The sequence below is a fragment of the Hyla sarda genome, chromosome 2 (genome assembly GCF_029499605.1).
Source record: "Hyla sarda isolate aHylSar1 chromosome 2, aHylSar1.hap1, whole genome shotgun sequence".
Classification (NCBI taxonomy): domain Eukaryota; kingdom Metazoa; phylum Chordata; class Amphibia; order Anura; family Hylidae; genus Hyla; species Hyla sarda.
This window is the reverse complement of record NC_079190.1, coordinates 221,361,456-221,379,702: the sequence shown is the minus strand read 5'-3', so window position 1 is coordinate 221,379,702 and position 18,247 is coordinate 221,361,456. Positions and strand designations below refer to the sequence as shown.

The following is an 18,247-nucleotide window of genomic DNA, read 5'->3' as shown; positions in this document are numbered from 1 at the left end:
GCTACTTTGAGGGCTACAATGCAGAAGTTTTAAATTGAATCCTCCCTCATTTACATGGGTTTCTTCCCCAGCCAACTTTCTTTGAATACTGTATTATGCATGTGACTCTTCCAACACCACAAAAATAAGACTGAATGCCAAACCAGACCCCCTAACCAAATACAGCCACAGGAGCAGGCTTCTTTAGCAATATATATCCTAGACCCAATAAAAAAACAGATTCCTGATCCTTGAAATAAATATTCAAACCTGACCCCCTAAATAAATACAAACTCCCTAGAGTCCTTGAACTGATCACAGATCAGACTTGCCCTAAGTACAGACCAACAATCAAACCATCTCAAAAATACAAACTCCAGACCAAAACTATCCCAGATGTAAAGATAGACACTGCCTGGAGCAGTGCCTCTGAATATTGAGGACTGCTGGAACAGGGAGAGGTGAGTATATTTCAAATGTTGTTCAGGAGATTTGCCATTCTCCCGGACATTAAGGGAAAATAGGCAGGTATGGTATAAATGTGGTCAGGATAAAGCCTGTATGTTCTTCTTCCCTCACTCACACATAGTGATTAACCAGGCCCCACAGCGAATTAACTGGCTAAAATGTAAAGTCAGATCGTACATTTACTCTGCTACCCAACACATTAATACCTCTCTCACACAATATTGAAGGGCTGAAATAGTTAAACATTCCTGTCCAGGGGGAAGTCAGCTAGTTCTCTGGAGTCTGAACATACATAGAAATAAACATACAGAGAAAAATTATTTACTATCAATTCTTTACATATTAAAATTAGAAATAGATGCTTGAAGCTGTACATTACTTTTTATGTAGAGGACAGGACATTCTTAAGGGTCCTGTACAGTACACACAGTGTCCCAGAAAAACATAATGGAGCTGCCCTCACCTGGTGTTCAAAGGAGCTGCTCATCCTGGCACTGGTGAAGGGCAGTATAGGACAATATAGTACTACATAATAATGTAAAGTGGCACTACAAGAAAGCCAGCATCCATGCATGCACTTCAGGAATACAGGGGTTTAGCCAGTGAAGTCACCATGCTGATTGGCTGGATCTCTTGATCTACCAGCCAATCACACATGTTGAACATATTCACTGGTTGCTAGTGTAGGTTGAATTTGGTATTTGGTTACATACTATCTTTTTATTTTATTTAAAATTTCAAAAGATATTTATTCAGAACAGAATAATAAAAATTAGAACAATAAATGTGGAGAAATATGTACAGGACACAATGACCTGTTCGGTCTGACAAATGCGCCATGACATAAGATAGAAATACGCCAATTTTTCAACATCATAAATCAAAAGAAGATACAAGAGCAATATCATGGAAATAAGAATAGCATAATAAACAATCAAGGGAAATAACAACTGGCAAATGCAATATGCCGGCCACATGGTAAGGCACAGGTGCAGAAAAAAACAAGTGGCTGGGCCATACTTCAAAAAATTATAAGTAAGTAGCCATGTAGACAAGAGAATGACCGTTCAAGAAAAGGGCATGGATGAACAACGAGTATAATCACTAGAGCAAAAAAGAGAGAGAAAGAAAAGGAATAGGGGAGAAAAGAATGAGGCAAAGCAAGTAGAAAGAGAGAAAGACCAAGAAAACCCTATTTTTTAATTGTTCTACATTTTTTACATATTGGGTGCTTATCATTGCATCCCAATAGGAGAAATTTACTTACAAGTATGTAAAGACAATGGGGGGAGATAAGAAAAAATTATAGCAACCAATCACAGCTTAGCAGTTGTTTCTTAAACTGCTCTGTTAACACAAAAACATGAAAGCTAAGCAATGGGGGGGGGCACTAGAGAGACAATTTGGTATACTTTTATACAGAGAGCACTGCTCTAAAGACAGACAATAAGATATTGAAAGATACGAGACAAATTGTTTAGATTCTATAAAAAATCAAGTATGTGTATGGGCAATAAAGCTGTAGAAGGGGTCATATAGCCAAACAGTAATTAAAAAAAGTGAATGAAAATCAGACCACTACTACCCAAAAGGATAAGGAGATGTTACACAGGGGTGGAGAAAACCACACTATGCTTGCCACTTTGTGTATATTCACACAGGACAGAAATGCACTGAACAAATTCCTGATCGTGGAAAACCATAGGAGCATCAGAAAACAGCCCTAAAAGCCAAATGACAGACTACCCAATACCCTAAGAGAATACCCTAAGGTCTCATTTGAATCACATTTCAGAATTTTTACACCAGTACAAGTCAGGATACTTTTTGATGTATACCGTTGTGTACTTTATTTGTGAGACACAGAGTATTATATTGCTCCTTTTGTGTCCTGCAAATAAAATGCATATGTTCTTGAAACAGACCAAACATGGTCAATAGTGCACTACGATTGATCAATGACTGATATTGGTAAAAAAAATGTTACACAAATGAGGCCTAACCTAACTAACAGGGTCAGTAACTCTGAAAGTATGAAAGTAGTTTAACATTTTTTTCTTATTACTAAAAAATTAGATTTATGTATTCCTCTACAAAACATTTCATTGGTCATATCATTTTGCTATTGTGGTATGAAGTGTTAGGAAATGGACCAGACAGTTGGCACGTTTTCTGAGTTCCACCAAAGTTGTTTACATAGCTGTTTGCTGATCTTCTCTGCAGTGCTAATGAAATGCTATCGATTACCTTATTTATTCTTATTTACTGGCATGTTAGAACAGCAGATTTCTTCTTCATATTCTGTTTGATCTTTGCAGGTACCAGAAGAAAACATCAATGGTGTCATTAATGCTCTTCAAGTCAGCCAAGCAGAAAAGCATTAGACGTCTTCTGGCTGGTGGCTAGCTTCTTTTTATTATCTGTGCAGTATTTTGAAACAAGCTGAATCTCAAGAGGTGCCATGAAGGAAGAGAGACACTGAAATGGAGATGTATGTGAAATTCTCCAGCAAGTTTTTGTTTTCTTTTATTCACCTATGGTTTCTCTTATGTTAGTTTCCTAAGTGATCTGTAACGTTCCTGCTAACTTGATATGAAAAAAAAAAAAGAAAGAAAAACAGAAAAAAAAGAGGAAAAAGTTTAAAAAAAAAGGAAAAAAAAATCATTGCACAGTTGCAATTAGTTATTACCGAAATGCAGTGAAGCCCTGGCTGTAGACCTATGATCTGCACCTTATAGATAAGTGTGAAAAATTCATTCGGAAGAGTCTGTGTGGAAAGTTTTACAAGCTTAAAAAACGAATGAACATGAAAAAAAATGGTAAAAAATATTGCACTGTATTCATCTACTCTACTTCACACGTCTCTCATAAAGATTGTAATACCACAACTAGTACTACATATTGAATAGTCTTGCGCTTCTTATCCTTGTCAGTTCCTCAGAGCAATAGATTGTAGGCTGCTCCTGCCTGGGACACGGATTGAAGTTTGTTGGTTGGAGCCTGTGATCTCCGTCAACTGATCTCACTGCAGTTTTCATGTAGAGATGAAAGAGGGAGTGTTGGCAGCTTTGTATAGTTCTCTGCACCTTGATTCTGCTTTAGCCCCTTTTATTTCTATGCATGGTGAACTGTGTTATTGTTGTGTTTTTGTTTGTTTTCTAGTGACTCTTCTAGCCAAAAAAAAAAAGCTTTTTGGAGGTTTTTAATTAGTAAACCATGTCCACCCCGATCATGCAAATAACATCATCTCTTTAGCCTTGCTTTCAAAGCTGCCTCAAAGGCAAAAAAAAAAAAAAAAGTGCTTCATAGTAAACAAAAATGTCATATTGGCACGTCATGAGCTAGTGGTTCATATACGGACTTCATTTAATCCTTGAGTGAAAGGTGAAATCTGCTGCATGTCCCGAGTGGATCTTTACTCTTAGAGTTTGGTTTTTAGTCCTAAACCTTCACTGTTACACTACAGATTATAGACTAACCTTGAAATACTGTCAGTTTTATCTTGTGGGGTTTTCTACATCTAAGCTATTATGCCATATAGGGAGCTACTGTACTAGAGATTGAATCAATTGAGTGCTAAATTGTTGTAGAAATTATGTTTTTTTTTTTTTGTTGTTTTTTTTTCTATGGTAGGATTAAATTTGTTTGTTTATACTAATACTATTTTCCAAGTCATGTGTGAGGTATGCGAAAGTAAATCCTTACCTCCCACCTATAGTGGCAGACATTATTTTAACATGGATTCATTTCAACTTTTGAGTTTGTCAATGAACTATTACAAAAACAGACTGATCCCTGTTAGTTCAACCACAAAATGGCTGCCTCTTTTAGGGGGGGGGGAGGCTATGGTAAATTTTAGATATATACACTTATACACAATCCACCGCAATGGCATTCATCAGAAATTTGCACTTCATTTCTAGAAATATTACAAATTTGTGAAAATATTTGTTTTTCCAAGGCTTATCACCTATTGATGAGCGAATTAGGTCAAGGTTAAATTTCTTAAACATAATTCTTAGACCCCATTCACATTACTTGTATGTTTAAAAAAAAAAAAAAAAAAAAAAACATAGTCACTAGTAGACCATGTTTAGTCTATTAAAGTCAGTGGATGGATGCACTGCAGGTATGCCACGGTGTACATCGGAATACCTTTTAGAAGGTATTCCAGAGTATACTGGGGATGAACCCACAAAAGCATGATGTGAACAGGGTCTTACTGGTAAATTTGACATTGCATTCAACTTCATCAGTTTTACTACATTGTTACTGTTAATGACAGTTTAGCTACGTGAAATTCAAGACTGCACTATTCCCCCTTCATAGGTTTTCAAAATTATGTATTTTTTTGTTAATTAATTGGAAGGCACTAAAATCCTGATAATGTTTCCAGATCACGATGACTTTGCAAAGTGGTAGAAATCTTCCTTGTGACATATCCTGGCAAGCATTTGCTAATAATAATAATTCATATCAGAAAAACTTTGATTGGAACTAAAAATAATTACATGACTGATCACAGGCTCATGTATGTAAACAGATTAACTTTTTTTTTTTTTCAAACGCTTGTAAAAAGGCACCATCCCATGACCCCCCCCCCCCCCCCCCCACACACACACACACCCCGGTAGTTTTCTGCCAGCACATAGAGACACTCCATAATAAAAGTAAACATAAGCAAACATTAATTTATTTTCTTGGATACACAAAATGGATTTGACTATAGCATTAGACTGTATAGAGAAAACACTCCCATTTTTCTAAAATGTTTTAATAACTTCACAAATAAGGGACCTTAACACTAGGGCTACATAGTAACTTTGGCCACAACACAGGCCACACTGCCTAAGCTCACAGCAAATTAAAGTGAATAGGCCTTCAAGTGGTCGTGACTGAAACCAGAGGTCTATTTTGGATAGATTTCTTTCAACTGTTGGGTTGCAGCACAACCCTGTTCCCTTACACTAGCTGACATCATATAGTTACGAAGGCTATCCAGTCCAGCCTTTTACCCTATAGCGTTAATCCAGAAGAAGGCAAAAGCCACAGGAGATATAAGCCAAATTTTAAGGAGGAAATTCCTTTCTGGCAATTGAAAAAAATCTCTGGATCGATGTCCTACCTCCAGAATCTAGTGACTTTAACCATTAATATTACTACTCTCCATAAATGCATCCAGGCCCCTTTTGAACTTTTTTTTTTAGTTCATCATGACTGCTTTCTCTGGCAGAGAGTTCCATAGTCTCACTGCTCTTACAGTAAAGAACCCCCATCTGTGCTGGTGTAAAAATCTTTTTTCCTATAGGCGTAGAGGATGCCCCTTATTCTGCAGCAAAACACAATAATCTTGGCCTTGCGAACTGTGTTGCAGCCAAAAATACAATGCGGCCCTAGCCTAAATCATCATGCACACAGCATAGGTGTGTGCATGGAACCTATAATGCAACACACACTCTATTTGTCACCATGGTGCTATGAGGCAATGCTGTCCTAGTTATTCTCACCTAGAAGTGTGCATGATGCCCTGCAAGAACTGATCAAATATGATCTTTTTTCAAAGCATTTATATAATCGCTATGATAAAACTTCCAACAGTTACAGTAAGTTTTTGTACTAAGGCAAATAGACTTAGGTGGTTGACCCAGAATTCATAAGTGAATCTTATATATACTTTTATTGGAGGTGTCTGCCTAACCATTCTGTTTGGCTACTAGGAGAGTGGCCAACTTTAACTTGGTTCTGCAGTGAGCACAGTAACATTATGGATTTGAATATTCTACATCAAACGTACTGCTCCTCTCCTCAGCCCTAGAGCCACTTAAGGAAAAGTGCCTGAAGAGAACAGGATTTGGCTAAAACAACAGAAGAAATATTTGTTTGTTGCGTCCGTTGACTCTTTTTGCTACACTGTTTATTTTATTTATTTTAATTTTGCAAGTCTTAGTCCTAATATCTGTTTGATATTTGCTCGTACTCAGAACTGCATTTAGCAGATGTAAAGAGCAGAGTAGACAATTTTTTAATCCTAGGGTCTGATCAAAATAAATATCCATTTTTTAATTACCACTAATGCACAGAAGGGGATTTTTCTAAAAACTGCCTTGTACAAAAGAGCATTTATAAGCAATCGTTAGTGACGAATACCAGCTAGGATATCAATAGCGCTGTACAAGGGATGCTGTAGGTGCTACGTAAAACCTGTTATTGTTAAAAGTTTGTTCTGATCTGGTATATAAAGTTGCACCTTGCACCCTTATCTGACAATCTGGGTCATGTTGTGACCATGTAGTCAACCTGCATAGGCTATAGTGAAGTGTATTGAGGACAAGAATGTTTCCCATGTGGCCTTACACTAAAAATAACTGTACTGAAGATGTATCATAAGTTTTTGTAGAACCAAAGATAAATCCTGGTTCAAAATGCCCCTACACGTTTGTTTTTGTTTAAAAAAACAAACAAAAAACTTGTTTTCTCTGTTGGTTTAATATACTTTTAATAGACATCTTAACGTTACCATATATTTGGAAAGTATCAGGAAATTCCTAAAGCTGAACATACTTGATTTAACATGACCTGACAATGGAAGAGTAGATTTTCTATTACATAGGAGAACTTCAGAAATGGTTTTCCTACAGTCTGAAATGTCTTGGAATCTCAAAACTGTTGTTTACACTTTGTAGCATATCTCGCAGTCAATGAATAATGAATAAGGCATCTTGGGTTTTAGTTTAGAAGGTCTCTTAAATCACTAGTTACCCTGCAGCTGTTTCTTTACTCCTGTTACTTCTGTTGACAACATTCAATTCAGTTAGTTTAATGACTAGTCAGTCCAATTGCTTAAATTTATTGGTATTCTTGAGAATCAAGTTTATTGATGTATTTGATCCAATGACTTTGCTTAGAGTGTCCCTAGTTGCTAGTGAATTGACTTACTGGTATTGACCCATAGATTGGTTTGGCATTGTTTTATTTAAGTGACAGCTGCGCTTTAAATGGATTAGAGAAATAGCTATCAAATCTGTTAGAAAGACAGTCCAGTTCTCCGATGAGCATAGTTAGCTGAGAGTTCTTAGCATTTCACCTTGGCATATATTCCTGCTCTGCCAAAGACTTGCTCTTAGAAAATGTGTGTAGGGTCTGGTGAGGAATTCTTTGTATTGTGTGTACACCAGCAAGTAGTTTATTTTCATCTAGTATTGCTGTCTTGAAGGACCATGAAAAAAGGATTACTTGAATTTGGCAGCAACCATTTTGAGCCTTAATGGAATGAAAACATTGATAGCTTTTATTCTTGTAAACATTGCACTCAGGCCATTTGTTGATTCAGAGTGTGTGTGATGTGTGTTTCTTCCTTAAAGGTGATGCCTTTTTTATTTTATGATATTAAACCCAAGAGGTAAGCCATCTACTCTTAAGAGCTCCCCTCTTCCCACCAGCAGTACTGGAGTTAATAATTGGCCTAAGTGATGTGTCTCCCAACAGTATCTATCATCCAACAATCCAGACCGATACTGAAGGTTATTTATTTTCTAGTTTGTGCACTAAGTAATAATCCAAAATATTATAGTGAATTTTGAAAGCAAAAGCTAGCTCACCCCTGGTCCGGATACTGAGCACGGCAAAGAGTGCGGACTGGCACACAAGCACAATGAAGAAATGAAGAAAAATCCAGCTCAGATGCAGATCAAAAATGTGCAGGTTTATTTCACATCACGCCCAGAAACAACAGGTACAAGTCGGAAGTGACGCGTTTCGGCCAGGTGCTGGCCTTAGTCATATGACTAAGGCCAGCACCTGGCCGAAACGCGTCACTTCCGACTTGTACCTGTTGTTTCTGGGCGTGATGTGAAATAAACCTGCACATTTTTGATCTGCATCTGAGCTGGATTTTTCTTCATTTCTTCAAAATATTATAGTGTAATAAAAACCTCACCTCAAAGTTCAAAAATGCATTTTTCTTAGAGCCACCGACCCATATTATAGGTCACTTAAGTTTCTTAGGGTTTTTTCAAATGCACTGGTCCCTTGTTCTATCCAAAACTGTAAGAATGCTTATCCTTAGCCCTGCTCCCTTTTACAGCTTGTTAATGAAACAGTACAATGCTTAGATATAACCATGTCTTCAGGGTTTCTGTAATAACTATCCAAAGAATAATATTTAGATTTTGGCTATATTTCCATTAAAGGGACACTGCCGTTACTGTCATGCTGCCTAAATATGTGTCATTGGGTAGTCTATGATGGCTTTTGCTTGCTCACTGGCCTTGATTGATAGAGCTCTTCCTATATCCAAACAGGGAGAGATCTATGAATCGGGGCCAGTGGGGCAGACAGAAGACTGTATTCAGGTAGTTTGAAAGTGATGACCGTTTCCCTTTATGCATTTTGACACTGCCTTAGACCCCACTCAATGCCTGCTTAGCCATTCACTGGTAGAGGCAAGCATTTTCCAGGTGTGAAGATCAGGAACCAAGAACTGAAAATCAGCGGGGTACTAGGCAGAGTTGGAATGACAGCAGTGGTGGAGAGTAGAGATAAGGCTTGTTTTATTTTGGTCAGCCAGGTCGCCCTTTTTTAAAATAAAAATAAAAATCCTAGTGGACATCCCCTTTAAATACCTGGATGTGGAATAGTATATTATAGTATGGGAGCTTTCTTTTCGTTTACACTGCATCTACATATTATCATCATCAAAAATGCAAGATGGCGTTCTAGTCTTTTATTACTTTGTAATACTTTCATAAAGCATTGATGTTCTTCTAGGCTTTTTTTTTTAGAAAGTCACATCTGGCTAGGAGCAACCAGAACAAGGCCATGAGATGCTCAGTGTTTCTGGCCTGAATGACTGGACGACCCCATTATTAGTAAATTCTATTTACTGGTTCCAGTTATGCCACCTGCTCATCTTTCGAACAGCAATTGGAATGTTAGTTTCTAGGTTGTCTCCCTCCGGAGAACCTATAATATTATCCACACAGAAATTACAATTATATTTCTTGGTTATATTTAATTTTTTTTAGAAGTTTCTCTGAATCCAGCCCCATCTTGTATACCCCATTATCCAGTGGAAATTATTTACCTGCTACTGGATTCTAAATGTTGGATGAGGTTATTTATAAGTTGTAGTTTGGAACTTGTGTGGAAGAAAAAGAAATCCAGACTTGAAAATTAAAGCTGAGCAGCAAATATGACATAGGTCAGATGAAAGTGTTCACAAGTTAGGATTTACAAAAAAGAAATTTCACTTTGTCGTGAAGTTGAATGAATGTTTATGGCTTTTACACTTATTGAATTACATGTGGCTAGACAGCACTTACATTTTGTAAAAAAAATTTAAAAAATGTAATTCTGTTGTAAATGTTGACAGGATTAAACTGTACCAGACAGAAAAAAAACTGCACCAAATCCATAAAAGTGGTGCAATCTGTATGATAAATTTGCCATATAATGCTCTACACGTTATATACTCTTACATCATGATCTTTTTTGCTTTTTACTTTTCATTAAAGGGGTAGTCCAGTGGTTAAAAACGTATACCCTATCCTAAGGATAGGTGATAAGTTTCAGATCGCGGGGGGTCCGACCGCTGGGGCCCCCAGCGATCTCCTGTACGGGGCCCCGGCTCGCTAGCCAGATAGTGAGTGTTGACCACCACACGAAGCGGCGGCCGACACGCCCCCTCAATTGAACTGTATGGCGGAGATTGCCGAAGGCAGCGATCTGGCTCTGCTATAGAGTTGTATTGAGGGGGCGTGTCAGCCACCACTTCATGTGGTGATCAACACGCCCCCTTCCCGCGGGCTGTCGGGGCCCCGTACAGGAGATCGCGGGGGGCCCCAGCGGTCGGACCACCGGCGATCTGAAAGGATCCTTAGGCTAGGGGATAAGTTTTTCACCACTGGATATCTCCTTTAATATTTTGCACCAAAAATTGGTGCGCTATGTTAATAACTCTGGTGCATTTTATGGCTTCTTAGCCATGACCTTTTTCTAGACACTTTTTAAAATTGTTAAAGAAGCGAAGTGTCTAAAGCACATAATACATTTAGGTGCAAGCCACTTCATTTATTTGGCAAATCTGGCACATTTTCTAAGTAAATCTTAATATGTTTTTTTTTAACAAGATGTTACAATCAGTACATAGTAAACACTGGTCTGTCTGATCAGCTTTGGGTTTTATATACAAGAACTTGTACTATGTGAAAAGCATTGAGATACATTGAGGGTTTTTTAACATCCTGGCAACTTAGAAAATTATTGTTGCTATTTCATTTGCCCACAACTATAATGAAAGCTCTTTAACTATTCTACGAAGATAAGAAAAAGGTTTTTTGTTTTTTGTTTTCAAAAAATGACAACTGATGGCAGCTACTACAACTCCTATTGGGTTGTAAAGCTTCGAGCTCCAGTCCAGTTTCACTACATATCTTTCTACATCTGAAGAGGTTTTATGAAGGTGGGTGTCCTGTAGCATAGTTTAGGAAGGATAAGTGACACCTCTGTGGAAGTGTTTTTTGACTCCTATAATATCAATCTTTATTGTCCACTCTTGAAAAACATTCAGAAACGTAAAGCAGTTGATACAGTACGGGACTGCATGCCTTGTGTTTATAAATCAGTAGGAGGTGACTAGCTTCATGAAGGTGGACCTCTTGAAGACAATCCTTTATGGTGCTATGTTACTTAATTTGAGATGAACTTTCCTAAGGGGCCTCTAGTCTTACATTCACCTTTACTGCAATGTAGGTAAACATGTTAGACTGATAGATGGGATTTGTTCTTAACTGAGGAGGGTTGTATTAATATTAAGCAATGGATATTGAATATTATTTGGCCCTGAAGTGGACATGACAACTGGGCATAGTAAGGGTTACCTGTTTTAACATATACATATAACATAAACATATACTGTATACATCTTGTCAATGGAAGGTCACAACTTGGTCCTGCTGACCTATCTCTGTATAATGACTAAGTTCTTGGTTAAGAGTTGTTCGTGAGAAAAAGTGCCACTCCTGTCCATCGGCTTTCTCTCCTGTTAATGCTCAACCCCATTTAAGTCAGTGAGGATGAGCTACAAATCCACAGATAGCCTATGGGCACATATGGTGTTGTTTTTGGGGGTGAAAAAACAAAACACAACTTTATTTGTAATCATATACAACCCCTTAATGTCAGCGTTGAGGGAATGGAAGCCTATGCTGATGCTTTGCCAATATTTGTTTTAAGGAGATGAATACTGATGTGTGAACTTCACTGCTAATATTGTGGGGAGAAATCCATGTGACTTGGTTAATTTTATAGTTTTTTTTCCTTACTGTACATTTCCCCTAAAAAAAAAAATTCACACTCCAGTTTGAATTGTTACCTTTCGAAAACATTACTTTTAGTGTTAATTTGCACAAGGCACAAGTGATCCAAAGAAAATAAGTATTACTTTTATAATAAAGAAGCAGCAAATCTTTTCTCATTACTTTGCTCATTCTCCTTTAGTATTTGGTGCCTTTCTCATACCTCTATTTTGAAATTGTGTTTTTATTGATAATTATACCCTTGGATTTAGGCTCATTGTGTAGGATTTGTGAATGAATAGATAAAAGCAAATTATTTTACTTTTATGCTTAAACGACCATATTTCTGTGTGCTTTATTTGTGTCACATGTTACATCTACTATTGAATTACATGGCTATTGCAAGATGTGGAGTGACTGGACGGGTCGGCAATTGAGCTCGTAGTGGTGCTCACGGAAGGCTATATACTTGGAAGGGAAGAAAACCCAGCACTCACTGAAACGTCTGCCAAATGTAACGTGTTTATTTTCACAGTGTGAATCACAAAAGTACGCGTTTCAGCCAAAGCCTTACTCAGACTGACATACAAGTAAATAAAGCCATCACAGTATATATGCACAGAAGCCCATCCTACTTCCGGTTTCAGTGGTTGTCACAGATACTAATTTGTTTACAAACATTAACCCCTTAACGACGAGCGCCATAAATGTACGGCGCTGCTAAGTGTCACTTCGCATACAGTGCCGAACATTTACGGCGCTGAGTTCTGTGACCACCGCATCTCCGGACACAGTGATCAGGCCGGGATGACTGCTGTTATGTAACAGCAGCCATCCCGGCATATCGCCCAGGGGGTCCTGAGACCCCACATATCGGCTATCACCGTGAGTCGCCTGTCAATTCTGACCGGCGAATCACCGATCTTCCTGACCAATCGGGTCTCTGGTGACCCACAAGATAAGGATGATTGACACGGTCTGAGAAAGCGCCAATCACCCTTGAGCTCTAGGAGGGAGGTGGCATGGGTGCCACCTCCCGATCGATGTGATTGGACAGTCCTGATCGTCCGTCCAATCACTGAGGCGGCGGGGAATATGAATTCCAGTTCCTCCGCTCTGCCCATTCACTTCAGTTCGGGTCAGTGAGCAGAGCGGAGCTACGGGACCCCGACCTGTCTATTTCAGTGAGGCCTGTGGTGTCAATTTGGATTCCTGGGTGTCCCACAAACCCAGGCCTCGTTTAAATAGACTTTTTTAAGTTTTTTTTTTTTCAGTGAGGACTTTGTAAATTTGATGGTGGTGCAAACTAATCTTTACGCCCAACAATTTTTGAACCAGAACCCTGACTGTTTTTTGGCTAGGCCCGAGAGATGGACCTCCATCAATGCAGATGAGATGAGGACATTTTGGGGCCTTGTTCTGAATATGCAATAGACAAAAAAGGAGAGTGCTCCTAGTGTGATAGCGTAATGTAAAAGCAAAGATAATAGACAAGAGAACTTGCTCACCAAGTCTAGTTATACTGCGACCAAGTACAACTATGGTGAAGGCGTGAAGTGACCCTGCAACGGGCGAAGAGCGGCAGCTGCTCCTGGACACACAGGCGAAGAAATTAAGCGGATCCCTCCAGGGAACAAACCAGGATAGAGGCAGCGCACAGGACTTCAAAGGTAAAATGGTTTATTTACCCGGCATGCAACGCGTTTCGCTGGATAACCAGCTTCATCAGGCACGTTGAGGGTGGAGATACACAGGGTATTTATACACAACAGTTAACCCGCACATTGCTGGAATAAAAGCAATAGGCAGGAGCTCATAAAACACACATATAAAAAAAATAGTAAAATACAAAAAAAAATATATAAAAATAAATAAATAGCAAAATTATATATATCCACATACCCAACTGGAAAAATTGGATATGTATATACATAAAATATAAAATATAAAATGTGTCAATAAATTTGTAATATATTTATAATATGTTATGATAATAGAAGGCAAGTCAAGTCACACAGCGTTCTCAATCATCTCATTTAAACCACCAGGGAAATATATTTTTTTGTATTTTACTATTTTTTTTATATGTGTGTTTTATGAGCTCCTGCCTATTGCTTTTATTCCAGCAATGTGCGGGTTAACTGTTGTGTATAAATACCCTGTGTATCTCCACCCTCAACATGCCTGATGAAGCTGGTTATCCAGCGAAACGCGTTGCATGCCGGGTAAATAAACCATTTTACCTTTGAAGTCCTGTGCGCTGCCTCTATCCTGGTTTGTTCCCTGGAGGGATCCACTTAATTTCTTGTTCTGAATATGGGCCTAGTGAAAATGCCGACCATTCGGCAATACTGGAGTAGGGATGTTCTTTACAACACCCCACTTTACCGTATGGCCATGAAAAGGGATCGCTTTGAAGTTATCCAGAAATGTTTGCATTATGCAGATAATGCAACATGTCTGCCTAGAGATGATCCCGCCTATGACCGCCTGTTGAAAATACAGCCAGTCATAGATCATTTTACCGCTAAATTTGCTGAGGCCTCTGTCCCCCAAAAATATATTGCCATTGACGAGTAGCTCATTAGTTTGAAAGGAAGGCTCCATTTCCAGTACATTCCCAGTAAAAGGGCAAGGTATGGTGTGAAAGTATACAAGCTCCGTGAGAGTACCTCAGGGGACACTTACAAATTTAGGGTGTACGAAGGGAAGGATTCCTACATTGAACCCCCAGAGTGCCCCCCCCCCCATCCTGGGAGTTAGCAGGAAAATTGTGTGGGAACTGATGTGCCCACTGCTGGATAAAGGTTACCACTTGTACGTGGATAACTTTTATACAAGCATCCCTCTCTTCAAGTCCCTTTCCGCCAGAGCCACTGTTGCTTGTGGCACTGTGCGGGAAAAATTAGAAAGGCCTTCCAAAACATCCTATAAAAAACGCCAATCCCTAGGCGTGAAAGTAGGGCACTTACTAGTGACAATATCCACAAGAGGGATGTCCTTATGCTGACCACCATTCACGGTAATGGCAGCACCCCTGTCACTGTACAAGGTACCGCAACACCGGTCCTCAAACCTGATTTTATCCTGGATTACAATCAGTATATGGGAGGAGTTGATCTCTCTTATTAAGTCCTCAAACCATATAGTGCTATGCGCAAAACCAGAAGATGGTACAAAAAAGTAGCGGTGTACATGGTCCAGACGGCATTGTACAACTCTTTTGTACTATTGCGAAGCGCTGGCAACACAGGAACATTCCTTCAGTTCCAGGAGGTAGTGATCAAGGCCCTGATCTTTGGCGACCAGGTAGGAGCGGGCCCAAGTACCTCTGGAACTGAAGGCGCCCGTATTTTACCAGGGCAACATTTTCCAGGAGAGGACCCCCAAACTGGAAAGAAGGGACGGCTCCAAAGAAGATGCCGAGTCTGTTCCAAAAGAGGGATAAGAAAGGACACCATTTTCCATTGTGACACCTGTCCTGAAAAACCAGGCCTCTGCATCAAAGAATGCCATACGTCTTTGGAGTAATAAATTTACAATTTACTCCATTTTTATCTTTCCCCAAATTTACGAGCCATGCGGCGTTGTACAATGCTTCTGTTCTTTTCCAATGCATTGGTGACGTTGTACATGAGTTTGGGACCACGGCTATGTACAGCGCTTTTCCGATGCATTGGCAACACAGGGACATTCCAGTCCCTGGTTGTAATAATCCCCAAAAAGTCCCAAGAACGTTGATCCAGGGATTTATTCTGATTGCCATATTTGAAGTCGGAAGTATTTTTCCCCCTAGTATGGGGCAAATTGACATCCGCCTCAAGGTTTTTTTTGCCTTCCTCTGGATCAACACAGTAGGGCAGTATTTCCCAACCAGGCTGCCTCCAGCTGTTGCAAAACTACAACTCCCAGCATGCTCGGAGTCACCGTTTTGCAACAGCTGGAGGTACCCAGGTTGGGAAACACTGTAGTAGGGAAAGATTTACTAACTGCGGTGTTTTGGTACACCGCATGTAATTAAAACTCTATAACTTTAAGCCGCCTCTGTGCAAATCAGTAATTTAGGCCTCAAATGTGCATGGCGCTCTCTCACTCCTGAGCCCTGTTGCATTTGCCTGGCAACCGTTTAGGGCCACATATGGGGTATTTCTATACTCGGGAGAAATTGCTTTACAATTTTGGGGGGCTTTTTCTACTTTTACCTCCAATGAAAAAAAATTGTGGGCTACACCAGCATATTAGTGTAGATAAAATTACATTTTCTACACTAACTTGTCGGTGTAGCCCCATACTTTTAATTTTCACAAGAGGTAAAAGGAGAAAAAGACCCCCAAAATTTGTAACAGATTTTCTCTTGAATACAGAAATACCCCATATGTGGAAACTACACCCCTCAAGAAATTTTACAGAGGGGGCAGTGAGCATTTACACCCCACAGGTGTCTGAAAGGTTTTTGGAACAGTGGTCTGTGAAATTAAAAATTTTCATATGCACAGCCCACTGTTCCAAAGATCTGTCAAACGCCAGTGGGGTATAAATGGTCACTGCACCCCTTGTTACATTCCTTGAGGGGTGTAGTTTCCAAAATGGGGTCACATGTGGGGGGGTTCACTGTTCTGGCACCACATGGGCTTTGAGAACGCACATGACTCCCCAACTTCAATTACAGCCAAATTCTCTCTCCAAAAGCCTAATGTTGCTTCTATTGTGAGCCCTGATGTGCACCAGCAGAGCAATTTACGTCCACATATGGGGCGTTTCCATACTCAGAAGAAAAAGGCCTAAAAAATTTGTAACCCAATTTCTCCTATTACCCCTTGTGAAAATAAAAAAAATTGGGGTAACACTAGCATTTTATTGCAAAAAATCCAATTTTTTATTTTTACGGCTCACTGTTCCAAACACTTGTGAGGTGTAAATACTCACTGTACCCCATGTTACATTCCTTGAGTGGTGTAGTTTCCGAAATGGTGTCAGATGTGGGGGGGTTCTGCTGTTCTGGCACTGTGGGGGCTTTTTAAATGCACATGGCCCCCAACTTCAATTCCAGCCAAATTCTCTGTCCAAAAGCCCAATGGCGCTCCTTCTCTTCTGAGCCCTGTAATGCACCAGCAGAGCACTTTACGTCCACATATGGGGTATTGCCTTACTTGGGAAAAGTTGGACTACAAGTGTTGGGGGCTCTTTTTTCCAGTAGCCCTTGTGGAAAAAAAATTGGGGTAACACTAGCATTTTAGTGCAAAAAATCCAATTTTACATTTTTACGGCCCACTGTTCCAAACACTTGTGAGGTGTAAATATGTTACATTCCTCGAGTGGTGTAGTTTACAAAATGGTGTCAAAAGTTTGGGGATTCTGCTGTTCTGGCACTATGGGGGCTTTGTAAACGCATATAGCCCCCAACTTCAATTCCAGACAAATTCTCGGTCCAAAAGCCCAATGGCGCTCCTTCTCTTCTGAGCCCTGTAATGCGCCAGTAGAGCACTTTACCTCCACATGTGGGGTATTGCCTTACTTGGGAAAAGTTGAACTACAAGTTTTGGGGGTCTTTTTTCCTTATTAGCTCTTGTGAAAATGAAAAATTTGGGGTAACAGTAGCATTTCAGTTCAAATTTTTTTTTACGTCCAACTTTAGCAAAAACCATGTGTTTTTTTTTTTTTTTTTTTTTTTTAATGTTCTGGCTTCCTAAATTCGACATGTCCCCAAAAAACCTTTTCAGCAAAAGTCTCTTTCCAAAAGCTCAATGGCACTCCTTCTCTTCTGAACCCTCTAGTGCGCTCACAGAGCACTTTAGATCCACATATGGGGTATTTCCATACTCAAGAGAAACTGGGTTACAAATTTGAGGGGGCTTTTTCTCTCATTACCACTTGTGAAAATGAAAAATTTGGGGTAATATTAGCATTTTAGTGAAAAAAAAATCTACTTTTTCATTTTCACATCAAACTTTAACGAAAAGTTTTGAAACCTCTGGGGGGGGGGGGGTTAAGGCTCACTGTATCCCTTGTTACATTTCTTGAGGGGTGTAGTTTCCCAAATGGTGTGCCATGTGTTTTTTTTTTCTTGTTTTTTTTGCTGTTCTGTCACCATATGGGGGCTTCCTAAATTCGACATGTCCCCAAAATACCTTTTCAGCAAAAGTCTCTTTCCAAAAGCCCAATGGCGCTCCTTCTCTACTGAGTCCTCTAGTGCACCCACAGAGCACTTTACATCCACATATGAGGTATTTCCTTACTTGAGAGAGAGATTGGGTTACAAATTTTGGGGGCTTTTTCTCCTTTTACCCTTTGTTAAAAAAAAATGGGGCTACAAGAACATGTTAGTGTAAAAAATTTAGATTTTGATTTTTCTCCTCCATTCTGATGCTATTCCTGTGAAACACCTAAAGGGTTAACACACTTTCTAAATGTCATTTTGTATACCTTGAGGGGTGCATTTTTCATAATAGGGTAATTTATGGGGTAATTCTAACATGAAGGCCCCTCAAATCCACTTCAAACTGAAC

At 39.4% G+C, this 18,247-nt stretch overlaps 1 protein-coding gene across 2 annotated transcripts in view; it reads left to right on the top strand.

Annotated features, from left to right (window-relative positions):
- The window catches only part of CASTOR2 (cytosolic arginine sensor for mTORC1 subunit 2), a 165,020-nt gene extending 156,880 nt beyond the window's left edge, over positions 1–8,140 (top strand). For both annotated transcript variants that reach the window (XM_056556442.1, XM_056556443.1), the window contains one exon: positions 2,766–8,140. In XM_056556442.1, the coding sequence (XP_056412417.1) occupies positions 2,766–2,831 (66 nt within the window). In that variant the 3' untranslated portion in view covers positions 2,832–8,140. The remainder of the gene's footprint in view (positions 1–2,765) is intronic.
- Positions 8,141–18,247: the final 10,107 nt, after the last annotated feature.